General features: G+C 49.7%; 7 protein-coding genes across 7 annotated transcripts; 3 read left to right on the top strand and 4 right to left on the bottom strand.

Moving 5' to 3' along the window:
- Positions 1-1158: 1158 nt before the first annotated feature.
- On the top strand, positions 1159-2480 carry LTR84_006415 (uncharacterized protein; the record flags this gene model as incomplete). Its single annotated transcript, XM_064849976.1, has 7 exons — positions 1159-1205; positions 1256-1431; positions 1487-1593; positions 1638-1836; positions 1885-1991; positions 2047-2336; positions 2384-2480. 7 exons carry the CDS (start codon positions 1159-1161, stop codon positions 2478-2480), a joined length of 1023 nt encoding a protein of 340 aa, XP_064703277.1.
- Positions 2481-2970: 490 nt separating this feature from the next.
- On the bottom strand, positions 2971-3932 carry LTR84_006414 (uncharacterized protein; the record flags this gene model as incomplete). Its single annotated transcript, XM_064849975.1, has 2 exons — positions 2971-3627; positions 3678-3932. 2 exons carry the CDS (start codon positions 3930-3932, stop codon positions 2971-2973), a joined length of 912 nt encoding a protein of 303 aa, XP_064703276.1.
- A 696-nt stretch (positions 3933-4628) lies between these two features.
- Positions 4629-6865, bottom strand: LTR84_006413 (uncharacterized protein; the record flags this gene model as incomplete). The annotated part of the gene is made up of 3 exons (XM_064849974.1): positions 4629-5509; positions 5574-5857; positions 5922-6865. The coding sequence occupies 3 exons, from the start codon at positions 6863-6865 to the stop codon at positions 4629-4631; spliced, it is 2109 nt and encodes a 702-aa protein (XP_064703275.1).
- A 1122-nt stretch (positions 6866-7987) lies between these two features.
- Positions 7988-9532, top strand: LTR84_006412 (uncharacterized protein; the record flags this gene model as incomplete). Its single annotated transcript, XM_064849973.1, has 2 exons — positions 7988-8099; positions 8151-9532. The coding sequence occupies 2 exons, from the start codon at positions 7988-7990 to the stop codon at positions 9530-9532; spliced, it is 1494 nt and encodes a 497-aa protein (XP_064703274.1).
- A 393-nt stretch (positions 9533-9925) lies between these two features.
- LTR84_006411 (uncharacterized protein) lies at positions 9926-11392 on the bottom strand (the record flags this gene model as incomplete). The annotated part of the gene is made up of 4 exons (XM_064849972.1): positions 9926-10186; positions 10265-10739; positions 10817-11107; positions 11214-11392. The coding sequence occupies 4 exons, from the start codon at positions 11390-11392 to the stop codon at positions 9926-9928; spliced, it is 1206 nt and encodes a 401-aa protein (XP_064703273.1).
- Positions 11393-12373: 981 nt separating this feature from the next.
- LTR84_006410 (uncharacterized protein) lies at positions 12374-13831 on the top strand (the record flags this gene model as incomplete). The annotated part of the gene is made up of 3 exons (XM_064849971.1): positions 12374-12539; positions 12618-13495; positions 13571-13831. 3 exons carry the CDS (start codon positions 12374-12376, stop codon positions 13829-13831), a joined length of 1305 nt encoding a protein of 434 aa, XP_064703272.1.
- A 524-nt stretch (positions 13832-14355) lies between these two features.
- On the bottom strand, positions 14356-19788 carry LTR84_006409 (uncharacterized protein; the record flags this gene model as incomplete). Its single annotated transcript, XM_064849970.1, has 1 exon — positions 14356-19788. The coding sequence occupies one exon, from the start codon at positions 19786-19788 to the stop codon at positions 14356-14358; it is 5433 nt and encodes a 1810-aa protein (XP_064703271.1).
- Positions 19789-20466: the final 678 nt, after the last annotated feature.

Raw genomic sequence — 20466 nt, 5'->3', positions numbered from 1 at the left:
GCAACTCCAAAAGTTCTGATCAGTTCGTGTACATGACTCTGTCATTGTTTTATGACTTCTGATAGAAGCAGTCTCTTGTATCGACCTACGCGTGGTACCAGAAGCAATTTTCGGTCTTTCCGTGGGAGGTGAGCCGATAACCTTGGCCTATATGCAACCTCTGACATATCAATAGAAGTTCCTGTCATTCGGAATGCAGGTGGGAGAGTAAAAGAATCGCTGCTGTCGACCGCTGTCCTGGACACGATCACGGTGGTCGGTGAGATACTGGTGCTCCACCATACTAGTAAGCAAGATCCTCCACTCAATTGAGAGTAAGATGCTGATATTAAAGATTGCGGGCTCCAACTGACGACGAACGAGAAAATTCGTGCCGCTCTTAGTAAGAGAGATCCGGCGTCCAACTTCGATGGCGTAGACTTCGATTGTTTCATTCAGTGAGTGCGTGACGAAATTAGGATCAATTCCTTCACTGACCGCGCTTAGTCTGGAGGACAGTGTCAAGGAGGACGTGGTCTTTCTTCGAAATCACCCTTTAATAAAGAAGGAAACAGTTATTAGAGGTGCAATCTACGATCTCCAGACAGGCAGAGTAAATGAACTGCAGATTCTGTAGCTTAGACCTAGTTAAGCGTCGTAAGTGTGATCGTGGCGTACAATCTAAGAATAAAATCGCTCCTTGGAGCGCCATGCTTTCGTGTTCGTTCGCTTACAGCCTCCAGTGAACATAGCGACACTACTTGAATAGATGCAGCCATAATTAAGTAGCGTTTGACCCCACAGGTTGTGCCCTAGCTCACAAGCCCATGGTAACCAGTATATTAACTTTTGTAACGAGTATCTTGCACTCCGAGATATCCGCAAAGTCCGCGGCCTTTTATGGTAATATGTCGGTGAGATATTTCACTCTACTACCTACTTAGGTACGATAGCTGCTGCTGACACACCGAGGAATACAGGGAGCATTTAATCCGTATGAAACAGGCATAATTCTAGAGATTGGAAAGCAATCGTGATCATTACACGACTTAACTCTGTGATGTGGCCGTAAAGCTAAGCCACGGCTCACCTGATTTTAGCGGTGATAGTATAAATGTATCGAGGACTCGACGGACGCAAGCTCTTCCTCCCAATGTTTCAAATATTCAAAGAACCAAAATGAGTTCAAAAACGAAAGTTCTCTTGACAGGAGCATCAGGTTACATGTATGAACTCCAATCTTTGGCAGGCTTGCAAGATATTGACCAAGGGGCAGCGGAGGTGCTGTTCTCCATGAGATCCTTTCATTAGGCATAAAGGATATTCATGTATCAGCCCTTGTCCGATCTGCGACACAGGTCAAAGGCATCAGCACGCTCGGCGTAGCGGCAATCATCTTCAGAGGTCTCGACGATGTTGATGCGATAAAGTCGGCGGCGGCTGAACATGACAGTGAGGACTCCTTGGTCTTTCCCACGATGTGGAATTCTCTCTCACATCTTCAAAGTTGTCATCAATTGCGCTTCTGCAATGGATCTCAACGCCTGTTTAGCAATCCTCGAAGGTCTGGCAATCAGACGGAAAGCGACTGGACGTGATGTTCATCTACTACATGTGAGGAGCTGATGCGAAAAGTCGCAACACGGCTGACCATTTAGACATCGGGTACATCAAACTACGCCGATCATCCGATATCAGGCACTCCAGATCTGAGCATCAAAACGGATGAGAGCGACATTTATGGCTGGGAGAAAGCGAATGCTGATGGGTGGATCCTACGAAAAGTCAATACAACTTTGATCGACACCGGGCTTGAATATGGCATCAAGACTTATATCTTCAATCCACCTCTAATTTGTAATGGACATCTGGCAGTGGTTGACATGAGAAGCTAACAACGAGCAGATGGTAGAAGCAGTGGCCCTTTCAACCAAAAGTCCCTGCAAATCCCGGCTCTGATCAATGTATCCCTTGCTAGCCAGCAAGCAGTAGTGCTTGGCAGAGGAGAAGGAGTAAGTCTTCCGCCCTCAGCGAATGCTAAGAACGTCGTTAACCTAGTTCCGCTAGATCTGGAACGTCACCCATATTGATGATGTCGCAAAGATGTATGGAATCATTCTCAAGAATATTTCGGAGCACAAGAGTAGTCCGTCTGGAAAGGAAGGATACTACTTCTTAGACGCCGGAGAAGCCACCTGGAAAGAAATCTCAGAGCAAATCGCGCGGACAGGGAAGAAGCATGGTCACTTCAAGTCAGAAGTTGTCAAGCAAGTCAACGCGGAGGAACTGGCGACCTATTTCATCAAGTCGTTTCCTTTCCTCAATGCGTCCATGGTCGAGGTGATCTGGGGCTCGAAGTTAGTTGGCCTTTTCCCATTGCGTTGCTTAGTGCTGATGATTATAGCTCTCGGACCAGAGGAGAGAGGAGTAGAGCTTGGGGTTGGTCGCCGTCAAAATCACTTGAGGCTTTCCGCGCCTCGTTCGATGATGAGTGGGAGTAGATTGTGGATCGTTCGAACCGAATCTTTGGATGAGATAGATCATAGTTTCCATCGTCGAGTAAGGAGTGAAACTATACGTGCCACAGCTCGAGCTACAATGTCTTTTGACGATCCATATACTCATGCGCCAATGGTAGAAGTCACCCAGGGCATGACACAATTCGTGTATCGCGAACCCTGTCTCCTATCCTGTCCCCTGCCGTACTCAACGACTACAGGGTAGAGTATTACCTAGAAGATACAATTGGGTGATGCTTTTGGTGGGAGGCCAAGCCAGATGGCAAAGATTGAGACGGCTCTGAAAGCAAAGACAACCGACAGCCAAAGGATCCAAAATAAGAGACAGGGTGTTATTATATACATGCTAAGAAATCTATCACGAACTGAAGCGTACCCAAGACATTACTACCTGTTGATCCAGTGACAAGCAAGGCTAAAATTCCCTCCTAACAGAATACAATGGTATCTGGCATAACAAGATCTGATAAATTCAACGGGTTTCGAATTGCGATTCCTTTTCCAGCCAGGTGGCAAAGTCCTGTAACTCAGGGCGTTGTTTCCTCAACGCGTCGATGTCCACACTATAGCCGTGACTGTCGAACCAGTTGAACATCATGTTGAAGTCCTTACTGAGCCACAGAATGAGACGACCGACGATACGGAAGGTGGCTGGCAGTGGTTGACCTGTCTTCTTCTTGAAGATGTCTCGGAACTCGGCGAATGTGAGTTCGTCTCCCGCCAGAGAAATGCTTCTGTTGCGCCACTCTTCAGGCTTTAAGAATGCCTGGGCGCCGAAATATCCAATGTCGGTGGTGGCGATGAATTGCAGAGGCTTCTTCGGTAATTTCATTTCGAAGACAGTGCCAAAAATCTTGCCTCCAAAGCCTGGGACGAGGTTGTCGTAGAAGGCGACTGGGCGTAGGACGGCGTATGTCATGCCACTTTCCTTCGCCTTGCGAAAGAGATGTTGCTCGACGTTATGTTTGTGGATGAAATGTGGTACATCCGTGGGGTTGTCGGCTGATTTTTCACCGCCCCTGTCTACAGATGAGTAGACAAAATGCTTGACTGAGTTCTTCACTGCGGCGTCGACAAGGGCTTTGCCTTGTCGCTCCTCTGTGTCATCGCCGTTCTTCATTGCAACTACCTGTGTCGGGTTAGCCCGTGCTTCAGTCCCCACTGTGCATGATCACTCACCTGAACACTATAAACCCCCCATACGGGAAAAGACGAAACCTCTTTTGCTTTCTTGAAGATATCGTCCACATTATTGAGGTCGCCGGTAATCAATTTTATAGTCGAGGATTTCTGGGCGAGCTTCTGAGCAGCATTGGAAGTTGCATTTCTCGTCACTGCGAGGATCTCGAAATCCGCCTTAGCGGCGAGAAGAGAATTGATAACTGCTCCGCCTTGTTTGCCGGTGGCACCTGTGACTAGGACTGTTCTGGCCATTTTCGCGCTTTGATTGCTGAAAGATCGACGTAATAGAGTATTCATGAATGATACTGTTGGTTGGGTTCCAAGTTGTTGTGGGATGTTGAGTTGTTGGTTGAATGCTGGTAGAGGTCTAGTTATATAGAATCGAATGTCAATATGGAAGAGGCAGAGATGGAACTATTTGTGTCAATTAGAAACCACATCGCGTTCCTTTTTTGTCCCTTCACCAACAGCCATGGAATTGCGAGGGCCCGGAATACGAACACTCATAAGCCTTCGGAGCTACCAGAGGCCGAGAATTTAGGCGCTTAAACACAGTACGAGTAAGAGAGGTGTATTGTACCTAGGTAGAGTTGTGATTGGTTGGTACCGAGTACTGGCACGGGAGAGTTGGCGCTAAGGCTCAATATCGGAGCTTAAGACTCCGAGAATTGATTCGTAAGAATGATGAGGCCCTTCGTGAATTGCGTAGATTGTCTCTACATCCTATGTTTCTACAAGATATTCTATACTAGTAGAACTAAAAAACTACACTTAAACTCTTAAGGATATCCAGATCAGTAGACTAATATTCTTTCTGCTATTAGTAGTAGTGAATAAGTCAATTCAGTACGTATCGTTATAATTAATCAGTGACAGAGTATCAAAATACCACGCCATTCGTGCAGACAGCTCAGATTAGAACATCGCCATTGCATCATAGCTCCACAACTACAGGAACGACCTCATCCATCCAGGATCATCCTCCATCATGAAGTCATTGATTTCTCTCATAGCAACATCGTCCAATACGAAGTCATTCCAGTCGGTGCGATCATACGCCGATGGGTTGTAAACATCAGGAAACGAAGCATCTGGTGCGTCAGTCATGTCTTGAGATACCTCTGTAAATACTTGCAATGGCTGCTCGAGTACGGTTTGGCGCGCACTGGAACTACCTCCGGGGCTCTGTCGAAATTCAACACTCTGCCAGTCTGATTCACCTAGCACCTCATTTGAGGGATCCATCGCACTCTGTCTCAGAGCGCCTCCCAAAGGATCGACGACCTCCGCGGCTTCACCGTCGACGCCAAATTCACAATCACCCCCCGAATGAAGGCAGGTGTGCTTCTTTTGTAAGTAGTATGACTTCAATTTCTTGAAGGCAAGACCAAAGCCTTTAGCCTGGGGCAAATAGCCATTGCGTGAGACGACGTCGATCTTGGTCACCATGGCGTCGAGAAATTCCGGGGTCGATTTCTGGCTAAGCATATTTGCCATTATTGATGAGTCTGGCGACGATGCACCCTCTGCCAAATAACCGAGCTTCACTAAAGTGAAGCCTGCAAAAATAGTCCACACAAGAAACATGTTGGGTAGAGACCGTACCAGAGAGTCTTCCAAGCCACAGTATATATCGAGGAGGCCCTGGCAAGAGACCACACAGCGCCAGATAGCTTCTAATTGCCATGGAGCGAAGCAAAGGCTAAAACCTGTGGCGCCAGGAGTCGCTTTGTTCGCATGGTAAGATGCATAAACTCTGTTGACGACGTTTCGCATCGCAATCTGATGGACGACTAGTTCTGCAAAATGTATGGCACAAGCATTGAGACCTGCATTAATTGGTCAGTCACTCAAGTAAATCAAATTCGACAAACATTCACAAGATGATCTTACGTGTGTCCAAATTTGGGGTGCCGGTCGATTTCCAGTCCTCCAGACGCTGTTGGCACATCTTCAGCTTCATGGCGTTGGCATTGTCATCTAGACTGTCAACAGGCTTCGAACTCATTGGTCCATAAATTGTTTTGGTATCTTCAACCAGTCGTTGCAGGCGGAATAGTCTGAATAGCCACTGATCATTGTGGCTAGACTCGAAATCGCTCAGAAACCGTTGCAGACCACTATCAACTTCATTTGTTGCAGACACTATGCTTGGCTGATGAAGTACTATTGAGTTTCTAGACCAAAGGTTAGCAACTGGTGCCATCGGATATGTTTAACCAGCGGATCGGGTTCCCTTACAACGAGGCTGCAAACCAACAACTTAGCCATGTACGAGCGTGCTCATGTTCTGTTTGATTCCTTGGGCCACGCGAACTCCCCTCAGTCCTATGTATCGACAAATCATATGACATCGCCACTGCAGATGACACAAAGTGTGTCTGAGTAAAATTTTTTGAGGCTGCTGGGCGAATATAGTATTGAGAGTAGATGAGCATTGCTTGAACTAGATCGAGCGATCGTGCTCCAACGATAAAAATGTGCCGTGCGAGCTGCTCATTTAATTCCATTATCAGGCGATGTTCAAATGATGGCAGTATTGATGCGCTCGAGACTGCAAGGATGGCTAGCAGGGACATCGGTTTCGTAGCTCGGACTCGGTCCAAATGGTTCTCGCCCGAGAAATTGACGATCGGAAGAATCGGTTGCATGCTAATGCTGTAATGATTGAACAGGACTTCTGCAGTTGGATAGTCAATAAACCCTTGGTCGATTACATCGATACATGTCCGTCTTGTGGTCCTCAAGTCATCCGGGAGCCTGGACAAGGTAGTCTTCTCTAGACGGTCAGGCAGTTGATTGAGAGATTGAGCGGTGGTATAGGTGTTGCGGTCTTGAATAAGATCTTCAGACGAGACTATTGACCGTCCAGACTCCGGTGGAGTTGGCGGCTGATGCTTTGCTCCTAGAGCCTTCGTCAGGCTTTCGATCTTCTTTTCAAGTTCCGAGAACTTTTCTGATGATTTGATGCGAGGTTTAATTGGCCCAGTAGGGACGCATAATCTGGACTTCTTAACACATGCTTCACAAGAGTCTCCAAATTTCGATGGGAGACATTTTGTCTTGGTGCTGCGACATGCGACACAAGCTTTGTTCATCTTGTGCCGACGTTTGGAGCTTGATGTGGTGGTCAACTCATTCGAGGGTTGACTGCCAACATCCCTGGGGGCGACTTCATCGGTCATCCTGTTGGTTCTCTCTTGGTCTCTAGCTACTACGGGCGCGTCGCAATATTCTGCGCTTTCGAGCAATCCCGATTTAGTTGGTAATTCTTTGATGGTTGGACTCTAAACTCCTGTGACCGTGACCCGTAATTAGCAGGATAGTGAGAGCCCTGGAGGCCGAGGGTTTCAGGTGCTGTGGGCATTGGCGTGGGTGCCTTACAAATCAAGGGTCCTGTTGTTTAAGTCTAAGCACAAACACACCGTATTCGCGAATGACGTAGCATTTTGTACTATTCTGTTAAAGTGCCCTTTCAAGCCCAACTTTGGGTTAGTTCCAGGCGTTTGCGGTTAAGAACCTAAGTAATAAGTCAGATGAGGCACATTGGTCTCCCCCAGGGTGTTGCTAGGTTTGTTATCTTGTTATCTCGCACGCTGGGCATATGACTGTCCATAGAGGTGCATAGTTGGAGGGAACGTCCACCTCTGTGCCAACAGTACATTCGTTTTGATGATATTGGTTCCTCGTTCTCTGCTTGACGAGTACATCGCAGCATGACAACGATAAGCTGTACTACTCAAGAATGGATAGCTCTCTAACCTTCGTTGGAGGGGCTAGAATTCAACACTCCGGCCCTGGGATTCCGACCTCTACAGGTGTAAGAGTATTACAGGCATGCGTCATGTGGTTAGTGAAACATTCCTGGCCGGCGAATTCCCATTTGGAACACAGAAATTCATTGACATCTCAAGCTCGAAAGCCGACGCAAGAAAACAAAATGTAATGGGGTCCGACCAACTTGTGGGGGCTGCATCTTGAGGCGTTTGCCGTGTTCCTGGCCTATATCTCACCCTGTCTCACCTACACAGACGAACGAGGCAAGCTCTACAACGATAATCAATTCAGCTACCGTGGATGACGAGGAGCCTTATCCTAAACGAATCCAACGCTCTAGAGCCGGGCGTAGTGAGGGTAACTCCCATATTTCAGCTGCTCTGTTACTCGAAGCGCTAGACATTTTTTACACACGACATCACAGCATAGAGTTCTGCTCCTTTTTACATGTGCCTTCGCTCGACATTGAAGTTCTGCGTCGTCGATCAGCCTTCTTTGTCCATGCAATAATTGCGCTCTCTGGGTTATATATGACTAAGGACGAGGCAATTAGGGAAGGATTCGCCAGCCCAGGATCACTATCCGACTGGCACGCGAGTGTAGCGCGAGAATATTCCCGTCAATCCGTGGACTCGCCTTCCAGTAAGCAAGCACATTCATTTCTCATTGTCTTACAACTGACCCGTTCGATAGTTAGATCCATTCAGGCAAATCTGATCCTGGCATTGAGGGAATTGCTAACCAGAACCTCATACAAAGCATGGACCTTCGCGGGAGTAGCCATTCGACAAGCACAGGCTCTGAGACTGGGCCAGGAATATCATAAGAGACTCGGTAATCGGCAAAAGGAAGTTCAAAGACGTACATATTGGGCTTGTTTCATCATGGACCGCCTTATATCACATTCCTGCTGGAGACCCCAAACACTCGACATCGACTGTGTGCGCCTCAATTTACCCGCGCCCGAGAACCTGTTTACGTTCGATGAACCTTTTGAGGGTCCGAAGATACAAACACTGACGTTCCAAACCGAGGTATCTCGGCTTGGGTTAGCTCCATATTTTCTTGCAGCTCTACATCTGTGGGCACAAGCGACATACGTCCAAGTCAAAGGGGGCCGTCAGCATCACCGAGATCACCCGAGCATTCCAGAGAGCGATCTCTATCACCTCGAGAAAAAGATAGAAGAATTCTGCAGCTCCGTTCCTCCGTCCATGCGATGGTCGACCCAGAATATGAGAGTCTTCCACCATACGGGACAACAGGGCCTCTTCGTGAATTTTCATTTTCTTATCAACCATATGAGAAGTGCGATGCACCAAGAGTATCTCCCTTATCGAGATTCGACTAATACGACAGCAACACAAAATGGTCTGCAAGATGATCATGATCAGAATGCTGGGGATTTTGGTGGTTGGGACGAGAAACTCGTTTCTATCTGCATCTCGAGTTCCGAGGCGATTCTGGAAATTGTTGCCGAATTATATAGCGACGACAGATCTGCTATCTCTCCCTTACGATCAGTCTTTGCTGCTAATGCAATGCTATCTGCTGCAAACATACAGCTCTGGATTCGATATGTGGACACCAAAGGTGATGCGATATGGGCAGCCGCCGCAGCAAAGGTTGACGAAATATCGTCGGTTTTCGAGCTTTGGCGAAATCAATGGCCCGTGGCAGATGCTTGGAGTAGTACGCTGGCATCACTACGGCGACTATACGAAGCCACCTATTCCATGAATATTGGTTCCGGAAATGAAAGTGGCAACCTAGAAAAGAATGCTGACGCACTACCTGCCATCATCGAACGTGATGACTATGAGCAATCATGTCTACAACTTATCGAAGGAAATGGTCTTCCCGATTGGAATGAAGGAATCAGTGACAAGATTAGATTTCTTCTCCTAGCCTCGCTCGAAGATACTGATGCGAGAGAGCGAGTACTGAGCTCATCGATCAGCATATTGAAACAGCAGTCTTGGGAATATGAGGGATTTCTAGAAGACTTGGAGCATGGATTCTCCGACCTCGGTGCGGAAAACTCATGGCCAGGTTTTGTTGATGACTATGTTTGATAACATCACTCAACGACCAGTGATCGACCATTGAAAGAGATAGTTCAGCCGCTAGTTCACTGTCAAGGTCTAGGTTTGAAACCTGAACTGTGGTCGTTCACTTGAAACCCCTGGTCCAGCTGAACCTTGCTCCTCCTTGTCCAAATGACGATTCAAATACCTCAGGTATGAGGAGTAACCCACAGTGAAGATGATCCCCACACATGGGAACGACATATTCACTATGAGAGCAGTCTTATATCGGGGTGCTTCTCTGGCGAAAAAGATATTGGAAGTTACCAATCCCATGGAGTTCAGACAAGCTAAGAGCGTACCGGTGGTAAACGCACGGGCATTCAAGTTCGGGATGTTCGCTACAGTCCAAGCAGAGAAGATGACACTCATCGGGTATGCCTAGGAGAGGAGAAGAATCTCAGTGTTCATGCCTTTTAAAGAGACGATCTTCTCTTTACTTACCCCGATCGTGCAGAAGAATATGGCCATATAACCGATCCCTTTTTGATGTTCGACATCCACGGCGAGCAAAACTGCATATCCCACGAGGCTCAGTGCAAGAGGAACGCTCATGTGGAACCCACGCTCGCGAAAATGGTCCGATGAGTATGCAAAGACGAGTAAGCAGGTAGCTGCTGTCAGAGCGGGCGCCACGGTGTACTTCAGATTAATCAGGATTAGCCCTGGTCCAAGCTGCTTCAAACATGCTATCCCAAAAAAGAGAAAAGGTTCACTTACCAAGTTGGTCTTCGTCACAGAATATCCAAACCGAGTCACCATAATGGCGAGAAAATTGGCGCTGGAATTGGGGAGAATTCCCACGGACAACGCAATGACGACACGCGCCCAGCCATGGACGGTCTTGAACTCACTGATGGCCTCAGACCAAACCCATTTCTCACTTCGGTTCTCCATAGACTCGAGTTGCATGCGTTTCTCTGCGACCACTTTCTCCGTTGGAGTGAGGAAGTACGCATTCGCAATGTCCTTTGGAAGAATGAAATATGCAAGTATTGCGACCAGGCAGGTCACGCATCCTTCGAGAATGAAAAGATACGACCAGACGAAGAGGTTGCCCGATGGCTTGACTTGAAACATTCCAAAGGCCAATAATCCTCCAAAAGCGGAAGCGATCACAGCACCGGCATAAAAAATGGCAATGCGCGAGGCGATTTCCCCTCGAGTATACCATTTGCTCAGGTAGAAGACAACTCTGAGCAACACGATGAATTCCGTCAGCTTATCCAAGACAATTCTACGATTTGGTTCAACGCCACCAGAGGAACTCACGATGCTAGGAACCCAGACTCAAAGATACCGACGATGATGCGACAGGCGGCTAGACCTCCGAAGTCTTTCGCAACCGCCGTCGTGGCGGACGCAATGCCAAAGGCCAACATCATGGCGGGCAGACTGACCTTTGCCGAGCATACCTTGGTAAAAACAGCCATTACGGGACCAAAAAGCACGAACATGACGTAGTAGAGCGTCAGAAGCAGATTGTACTGCTCCCCCTTCAGATTCGTGTCTTTGGACAAGCCTGCTGTTTTGGCATTGCCGAGATTGCTTCGATCCAAGGAACTATCATTTTACGCAAATCTCGTCAGTACAGTGTTGATTGAGCAGTCCGACTAAGAATCGTGGCAAGACATGAGAGTTCAACCTCAGCTATGTAGGGGAAACTGACTTGAATGTATACATGGTAGCCAGCGTTGGGAGGATGATGAAGTCCATTTTGCGCCTGAGCTTGCGAACGACCCTGGGATCAAATACCACGACGTTCCCGTCGCCAGTGGCAAAGTCATCGGAGCCGGGGCCTGCTCGAGCTGCCACTCCGCTGCTGTATTCGGACTTCTCGGTGTCCATGAGGGCCTCTCGGGACACAATGACGGATGAGCTGTGGGTGTTCGTGAGGTAGGAGGTTCAGACAAGGCAAAGGTGTCAAAGGTCTAGGCAAACAAGTATACCCCTGAGGATTTTGAAGGAGGATGGAGTTCTAGTTAGAATGAGCTACTCAGTCATATTTATCTCTCCCAGATCGATCAACCCAGTGCTAGAGTCCCACGGCCTAGCTAGATGACCGGATCTAATCTCGAGAGTTCCTGTCTCCTATCAAACATATAGGTACTAGATAGACATGGAGAAAGATAAGCCGAGGCTCCAACTCACACAGGCAGACCTGGTGTGAGTGACAGACACGCTGAACCCACATAGCTAGGTGTTCATGGCAGTGGAAAGACGATACTGCTCCAGCTTCCGGGTACCTCGATACTCGACGCATGTCCACCCGCGGCCCATCCGACATTCGATCGCCAAGACCGCTTATACTGCCCGGATGGGCCGACTACGTACTCGGCTACCCAGGGATGGGAGAGACCAACGTCTACCGGTGCGGGGCTTCCATTCTGACCACCAGTACACTTCTCGTGCAACAACACATGAGCATGCCATTGTGGATAGAGTTTCAGACACTTCGGTGGAGAAATCCGGTCACTAATTAGCTGCAAGCTTTCTCTCGTCGGTTTCACTTTATGCTATTGGTATTATGTATTCGACGCGGCCTCGGACATCTGAGCGAGCGAGCAGACATAACGTTGCATTTTGTCCGCACTTCCATCGACGGGAGTCACATATGCAAGTAGGTTGTGTGTTCCACGCCAATAAATTTTGAGAAAGACACACGCGTGCCGTTTTTGCTGTTCTCGATATTTTGATTCCTAAGAAAAAAGACGCTCCTGAGAGGATATTTGATGGTTCTCATATTTTGATATACGTCCTCAAGGTATCTGAACGTTACACTGGTGCATATCTCAGTGTCTACCGAGCAGTAGTGAGAAGAGGGTCAAGATGCGGCTTCCTATCCTCCTGGGTTTCCAGGCAGCCCTCGCGCTGTTCAGCGTGACAGAAGCCAGGAACGATGCGGACGAGTTTCTGGAGCGAGCAATCAAACTCATGGAGGATACTCCACTGCTAGACACGCATATCGATCTACCTCAGATCGTGAGAAGTCTATGTAAGGAACCCTCCTCATATATTGCGATGGACCTTTCCTATCTGTCAAATCCCTAACATACTAAATCGCACCACACAGACCGCAAGCCGCTCGACGGCCTCGCGAAGCTCAATAGCACCTTCCCCGGACACGTTGACATCCCACGGATGCGCGAGGGCCGACTGGGCGGTGCCTTCTGGACGGTATGGGCGCCATGCTACGACGTGACGGGCGACGACCCGGGCGCCGACTTCCTCAACCCGACCGACCACCTACGCGACGCGCTCGAGATGCTCGACATCATCCAAAACATGATCTCGCTGCACTCGAATGACCTGCAGTACGCGCGCAGTTCCGATGATGTGTGGGCAGCGTTCCGCGCCGGCAAGATCGCGTCGCTCATCGGCATGGAGGGCACGCACATCCTTGGCAATTCGCTAGGCGCGCTACGCATCTTCGCGCAGCTGGGCGTGCGATACTTGACGCTGACGCATACGTGCCACAGTGCGTTTGCGTCGAGTTGTGGACCCGGCACGCCGGTTCCGCAGGCTCACGAGGGCAATGCGTTAAGTGAGCTGGGCGTCGAGCTCGTCAGGGAACTCAACCGTGAAGGCATCATGGTCGATCTGGCCCACACGACCATCGAGACGATGAAACAGGCAATCGCGCTATCCGAGGCGCCCGTCGTGTGGACGCACGCGGGCGCGCGTGCACTGTGGGATCATCCGCGCAACGTGCCAGACGAGGTTTTAGCCCTGATTGGTGACGGACCTGGTCAGAAGGACGGCGTCGTACAGTCGATTTTCTTCCCAACCTTCATTGGACCGTATCCAGGCTCGAATGTCTCGCATGTCGCGGACCATATCGAGTATATCGCAGCTAAGATTGGAAAGAATCGTGTCGGTATTGCATCGGATTTCGATGGCATGTACCTTACCGTGGATGGGCTGGAGGATGCAACGAAATATCCGAATATCGTGAGTTTTCCTTTGCCCTAGGCCATACCATTACGGTAATCTTGCTAACGAGCTCCCACTTTTCTTTACACGTAGGTCGCAGAACTCCTGAGCCGAGGCTGGACAGATGACGAGATACGGGGTGCTCTTGGAGGGAACCTTATGCGGATCATGGACGCAGTCGACGCGGTGAGTGCACGGTTGAAGAAGGAGCGATTGCCGTCGTCTGCCATCTGGGAGAAACGGACAGATCTCCCCTCCACGAAGTGGGGAGGCGGGGGTCAGCACAACGTCTACTGGCCGCCGGACGTCAAGGCTGCGGTCGAGAAGATGTATATTCGCCATGATGAATTGTGATTGCGATTGTCCCTATAAGTTGGCTTTATAGAGAGGCGGACGCCGATAATACCGGGAAGTGGAAAAGGGTTGGAAGCCTCATTTGCCATTGAGATCAAGCGGGAGACAAGATGTGTCGCCGATGACGATGAATGCTCACGATATAAAGGTAGTTGATGTTGAGGGGTATACATGCGAACAAATCAGCAGTTAGATCGTTTTATAGTGGTGTATGATATCGTTGGGAAACTTTATAGCCAAGTATCTAAACCTAACTCTACACATGCACGCTCTGCTATGCCACAATGCACGAAGGCAACTTGCACAACCGACAAAATGGAAAACGCTGTGAAAATTTGCCGCTCCCAGGTACAGCTGATATGGCTCAGGTATTTGAACATACAATAAGGAAAAGAAAACCACAAATCATGCCCACCTGCCATACGACAGGAGAGCTTCTTCAGGCAGGAGTCAGAATGCAAACCATCAACGCCGAGGTCTTATATGCATCATCTAAAAACCACCGAGAGGGAAAAGGAGAGACATTATTCGTTGCTCAGGCCAGCACCATACCGATAAGTGCCACAGAGACCAAAGACCCAGCCAGCTTCCCTGGTGCCCGGGAACTGCATCATGTAGAGCGTTTCTCGTCCCATGGTGACGCCACCCGTGTGCGAAATGGCTTCGGCCTCGTTCCACACTTTGACCGCAATGCCGGTCTGCATGATTCTCTCGAAACAGCTTTCACCCAGAACACTGTCCAGGAGGACGAAGTCGCGATCTTTGTTCTTCACGATCAGAAGGCGCTTCTCACGGCCATTGCCGTGGATACGGTGTGGAGTGTTGCTTGAGCTTGGGAGTCTGGGTCCTCGACTCTGACCGGGTTGACCAAGTGTCATGACACTTGAAGGAGAGCGACCGTGAGCGGGAGTCGCTGGTGGAGAGCCATCGGTGACGGTGCCTGCTCGGGTCGGAGTTCCACTTCCACTGTTGCCTCCATTCTGGGCTGTAGTAGACTGTACAGGCAGAACACTCAATCGTGCGGCGCCAAGATTTTCCCAATGCTGACCTTTTCTGACGTACAATCGTATCTTCATCATATTGATCATTCCACCTCCATCCGCAGCTGCAGCACTGGTTGATGGGACATTAGGGCCATCTTTACCTGGCACGAAGCCGAGTTGACTGGGTACAGGAGTGCTTGACCCAGAGCCTGAGGCTGTCCCACTGCTCGATGAATAGAGAGACCCAGCTGCTGCTGCACTTCCCGGTCGCCGAAGGACAGAAGAGCGATTGACATTGAAGGCAGAGTTTGCCGTAAAGCGCTTCAGGGCAGAAAAGGCACTTGCCATACTTCCGGAGCTCTCCACCGACATATCAATGGATGCTGGCGTGGGTGCCGACGATGCTCGATAGCTGGATTTCCGTTGCAAACCAAAACTGAACCAAGAACTCGACCTCGACCTACTGTGGCCGGTTTGGCCCACATTGAAAGTGACTGATGGTTGACGTGCTGGTCGTGCCATTTGAAGTTGAATATAAGTAGGATTATTACACCTTGCCCAATTTATCATGCCATAGAGAGCCTCACACTCGTCGAGATTTCGCGATCGGAACATGACGTTATTTGTTGTCTGTATCCTCGAGTTTGGAGTTGGCGGAGACCGAATTGAGATATCCAAAGCTGTCCCTCGGCGCAGGGGCACAATGGGTGTTAATTCGAATGCAACCAAAGGTTGTTGGGATGTGGATGAGGTCCTCGAGTCCGAGTCTTTTCCTGGAGGCGGTCCAGATATGGCTTGAGGATCAGAGTGGGCAGCTGACATTTCGAATGCTTCAATGAGACCAGGAGAGATGACAATTGAGCATTCGTCTGGGTGTATTTGTTCCCACATACCACGGTCAGACCATGAACAGATCAAAGCAATTGCTTTCGATCGTTTATTCAGTGGTACTGTGGCAGAAGAAGGAACTTTTCGATAAGGTCCTTGCGAAGCTGAATCTGACGGAGCAAGAGTTCTCGTTCCTGTTGATGGCACTGAAGCTGGTGGAAGTCCTGTTTTCGAACTCTGTCGTCCACCAGCGAAGACGGCGACAAGAGGTGTTGGAGTGTCACCATGCTCTGAACCGATATCCTCCGAAGTATCAGAAGAGGAATCACTAACACTCTCCGTGTCATACTCTGAAGACCCATCGGAGCTTGTAGAAGGAGCATATTCATGCTTCAAAGGTGAAGATGTGCGACGCTTGAGTTGCTTATCTGTGGGACTGTTCATAGGCTTCAGGTCCAATGTCGGCTTGTTGCCCAGCCGATTCTGGGCACCATTTGACGTTGATTGGGAGTCGGGGACATTCGAACGCGTGTTTGCACCCAACCTCAAGGGTTTCCTGGCGGGAGGTGATGTATGTGGCGGTGGCGTGGGAACATCTTCTGTGACGATGTGGTGCTTGGATACAGGATTGTTGTCGCCTCGATCTTGTGTGACACGAGTTGGAGGATTCTGTGTCCTCCGACCACGATCTTGATCCTCCTCTAGCAAAGGCCCCTCAGATGACGTCTGAGCTGTCGCCGATTGTGCCGATGCTCTGATTCTCGAAACAGTTGGGAGATCCTTGGATGGTGTGGAAGACAGTGCTCTCTTATACTCTGGTCGCTGAAGAGCTGGCTCCGGCGATGCAGTCGCTGACCCAAACTCTTTCCGCGGGATCGTTTTAATCTGTGTCGGGGTGGTGTCCCCATCATGTTCACCCAGACGAGTGCGCTCCAGCACGGGAGATGTCATCCATTCTCGTGACTCATTGTCAGTACGTCTGAGTGCAGATGGGGCCTTTTGTTCAGAGCTTTGACGACCGTTTGTACCTAGCCCGCCTCTACCAATTGGTGAGGTAGATTGAACGGGGCGGGACTTCACATCTGGTCTTGACTGCACGGTGGAAGTTGATCCCAGAGATGAAGATGGAACCGTTGAGGTACCTCTGCCAGAACTATCCGATAACGTCGACCGGTCTGAGGACAGCACAGAGGGGGCAGATTGCTGAGATGTCAGGGAATAGTTCTGATACCGAGCAATCGATTTCGCGACCAGTCCGCCGCCGAGATTAAGGAATGGGAGGGGTTTATTGACTGCAGGCGCCGACTTCCGACTGAGATCTGTGCGGGCTCCAAGAAGTGAAGGCTCGCCAATTGGGACGTCAAGATCAATAGGGAGGTTAAGTTTTGGCGAGTTCTCCTGCTTCTGAGTATTTTCCTTGTCTTCAATGGATAGAGTGGTCGCTGAAGGCTGCTTCTTCGAAATAAAGCTCGAAGTGCGATTCAATCGTGGGGGGAGTGGATTGGAACCCAGCATGGCCATCCACTCTGTGACAGCTTCCGGATCTTCTGTCTTTAGAGCCAGTAATTCATGCCATTCTTTTCCGAAACTGGCACGACCACGTATCATTACGACAAGATCAAATCCTCCTTCACCTCGCCTAGCAGATATGGAACTGAGCTCCACCGGCTCAAAGAGCAGCCACTTCCCGGAAGCATCAACCTCACAGACCAGTACATCACCTCCAACTGGATCTCCCCGTGCATTGTCTCGGAAAATGAGCTCAATACCACAGTCTACACGTTGGCCACTGGTGTGATACAATGTGAGGCTGAAGAAGTCTCTGGCTTTGACTCTTCGGGACTGGTGTACCACGACATTGGTTGTAGCGGCCAAGGTCTTAATATCTCTGGCACGCGTTGGATCAATGCTTGCAGCGGCTTCATCCTCTAGTCTTGCTTGCTCCTCCTGGAAACGACGTTTTGCAAGTGCCGTGAGTTCAGCATATGCAGAAGCAACTTTGTGGGCCTGTGGTTTCTCGTATTCGTCCCTAATGTGTGCAAATGTCTTTCCCAAGGCTTTTACTCGGACCAAGGGCCGTTTCAGGAGATATGCGACATCGGCCTTTTGACCATCAGCTGTCACCGCGTCTCCAAGTTCATCACGCGCCAAGCCAACTTCCGATGCGTCTGCATTTTCAAGAGGTGCAAGGTTGACCACCACATCATGAAAACCCAATCTCCATGCATGTAAGTAGTCGGTGTAGGCTTTTTGAGCCGACTGACCCCATTTCAGAAGGTTGTCTATGTCTTGAAACGGGATGCGATTATGAAGAGTCTTCAATCTCTCGAGAGCGATTCCCATGTCAATGATGGGTCTGGTAAAGTTGAAGTCTCCTTGAGACGTGGCACAGGAACTGAACAAACTGACAGCAGCAGCGGAGTCGGTCTTGGAAAGTACACATTGGAGTAAAACAGGAATGACACCATCAACTAGCGTGCGTAATTCGCGTGTGTATTTCTGTTCGTCAGCTACCAAACCTGCTAGTACTTCGTGGGCCGATGTTGACTTTTTCTGGGGCCGGATGGTCCTGATGCTCTTAGCAGACCGAAGACTCCGGCCCCTTTCAGGGACAGAGAGCACCGATAATAGATCCTCGTGAGTTGTCAATTTTCGTTTGAGTTCGCATTGACTGTCTGAACCTTGGTGGATGGCGGATAGTGCGGGTTGGACTTCTCTCATGGTTTCAACAGATGCGATAGTAGAAAGTCGGTGTTCTCCAGTCGGCGGACAGGGTCGATGAGGTAAAGTTACAGGGTGGTCTTCCAAGACGACACTGAGCTGCTCTTCAATATCATTGAGAAGCTCTGGGATGTTCGGCTCCGAGCTAATGTCTTTCAAGGAAGTGCCTCTCTGCCGCCGTACTCGGGCGCCGCGTCTCCGCAAAGGACTTGGTGAAACTTCCGCCTCATCATGATTTGTAGCACTCGCAGACGCTGTCCGAGGTGGCGTTGCTCGTGTGCTGTTGGAAGATTTTCTTCGTCTACTTTGATCGGATCTCAATTCGGGGCTTTGCGGAGAAATTGGCGGAGAGGACGGCTGGACAGATTCCCAAATCTTGTTGGGATCCATAGTCACCGGTACTTCCTTAGAAGAACGCCGTCTTTGGGATCGCTTTTTCAAAGGCTGAGGTACCTCAACTGGTGGCAATTCGTTCCGATCTTCTTGGTCAAGAAAAGGATCTGGCTGTTCTTCAAGCCATGCTTCGATGGGGACCCGATTGCTAGCAGCACCTCCCTCTGATTTCATGAACAGGATATCTTTAGTCTTGCCGAAGAATTTGCCCTTCTTGGATCTTGAGAAAGAACCGTCTTCGGGCCCAGACGGGGGTCTCCCTAGAGTTTCGACATATTTGCTCCTCCTCCTTGGAGTGCTGTCATATTCTTCTGGCTGAATTGAGGATTGGGATCTCGTTTCCAAGTCACCAGAACAGACTGACTCGGTCGTTAAGAAGCGGGCTAGATCTTCGTCGGCCCGACTTTCAGTATCCTCCAGGGTTGGTGATATAGGGCCATAGGAATCCAACTGGGTAGCAGGGTCTGGTAGAGGGGTGCCTCGGATACCATCGTCGTGTGGTGATGACCGCAGCTGGCTGTCAGCAGTGACTGAGTCAGGGTGGTGCCGGGAGCGCCGTCGTTCCTTTGCGCCTTTTCCGGTCGAAGTGTATGTTAAATCGAGGCCGGATGATCCCATGGTTGGTTTCGATGGCGAAAGAGAGTCCTTAGGATCTCTGGTTTGTCCTTTGGCCTTCCAATGGCCATCACTTATGATTCGCTTTCTGGGTGTACTCTGACTCCTGACTTGATGACATTGGTCTTCGGGCTCCTTTCTAGATCTTCCTCTGCGTACCTTTGGCTTTTCTGCGCTGGTGGACGGAGCGCGGGAAATGGTGGAAGGACACTCAGACATTGGCAAAGATCTGACACTGAGATTGTCTGGCGCAATCGCCTCGGCTGCACCTTGAGCCTGCCATTGTCGGATGCGGTCCTGGACTGATGGGGACTCGGAGCGAGGGGATGCTACATCTTGCCTGAGGGAAGGAATCTTATCGGGGCGGGAGGTTCTTGCAGATCTGCGAGGAGGGTTCGAGGACGGATCGGGGCGCATTGGCAGAAGGGTGGTTGCTGGAGAGTCGAGGTTTGTGGTGGCGGGTTACGAGATTATTTGGTTCGTGCTTTTGATATTGTGGGCCAAAAAACACAGCTGCTTGGGCATGTTGATGCTGTTGTTGATGAATCTCGAGCGTTGTTCCAGATGACTTGTGAGAGTGTTCCGCATGCTCCGAATAGACCGGTGGAAGTGCTGTGAATGCAGTCGAATGAGGGACGTCTCCGGTAGGTAAGGTGTTGAGAAAGTGAATAAGTCTTGGACGTGGGAATGGTAGGTTCGTGTTCATGCAAGGCGGTGATGATGCGTACGAGTAAGTGCAGTGGCAGCGATCTGTGAGTTTGGCTTGCGTCAGGCGGGCGGTGGTGGGTGCACAGTGGACCGCGTCAGGTTTGGATTCATTGACCGGGCAACGCTACCGAAGCCGGACACCCACGCCCAAGACTCGAACAAGCCACGATCCTGGACCATCCAACTTGAACAGGGATCGGATAAGAGATCCAGAGATTGGCTGCCGTGTCTGTTTCCTGGCTGAGGATTGGATGATTTTCCAGAAGTGACCACATTAATATGGAGTCACGAACAAAACCCAAATCCACAGAAAATAACAGCACCAGCTTCAATTTGGTCTGTCGTGTATCCGTATGTGAATAGCAAGGGTGGACTTTGCAGCACACA

The sequence above is a fragment of the Exophiala bonariae genome (genome assembly GCF_035927105.1).
Source record: "Exophiala bonariae strain CCFEE 5792 chromosome Unknown scaffold_24, whole genome shotgun sequence".
In the NCBI taxonomy this organism is placed as follows: domain Eukaryota; kingdom Fungi; phylum Ascomycota; class Eurotiomycetes; order Chaetothyriales; family Herpotrichiellaceae; genus Exophiala; species Exophiala bonariae.
This window is presented reverse-complemented; position numbering and strand designations above follow the sequence as displayed.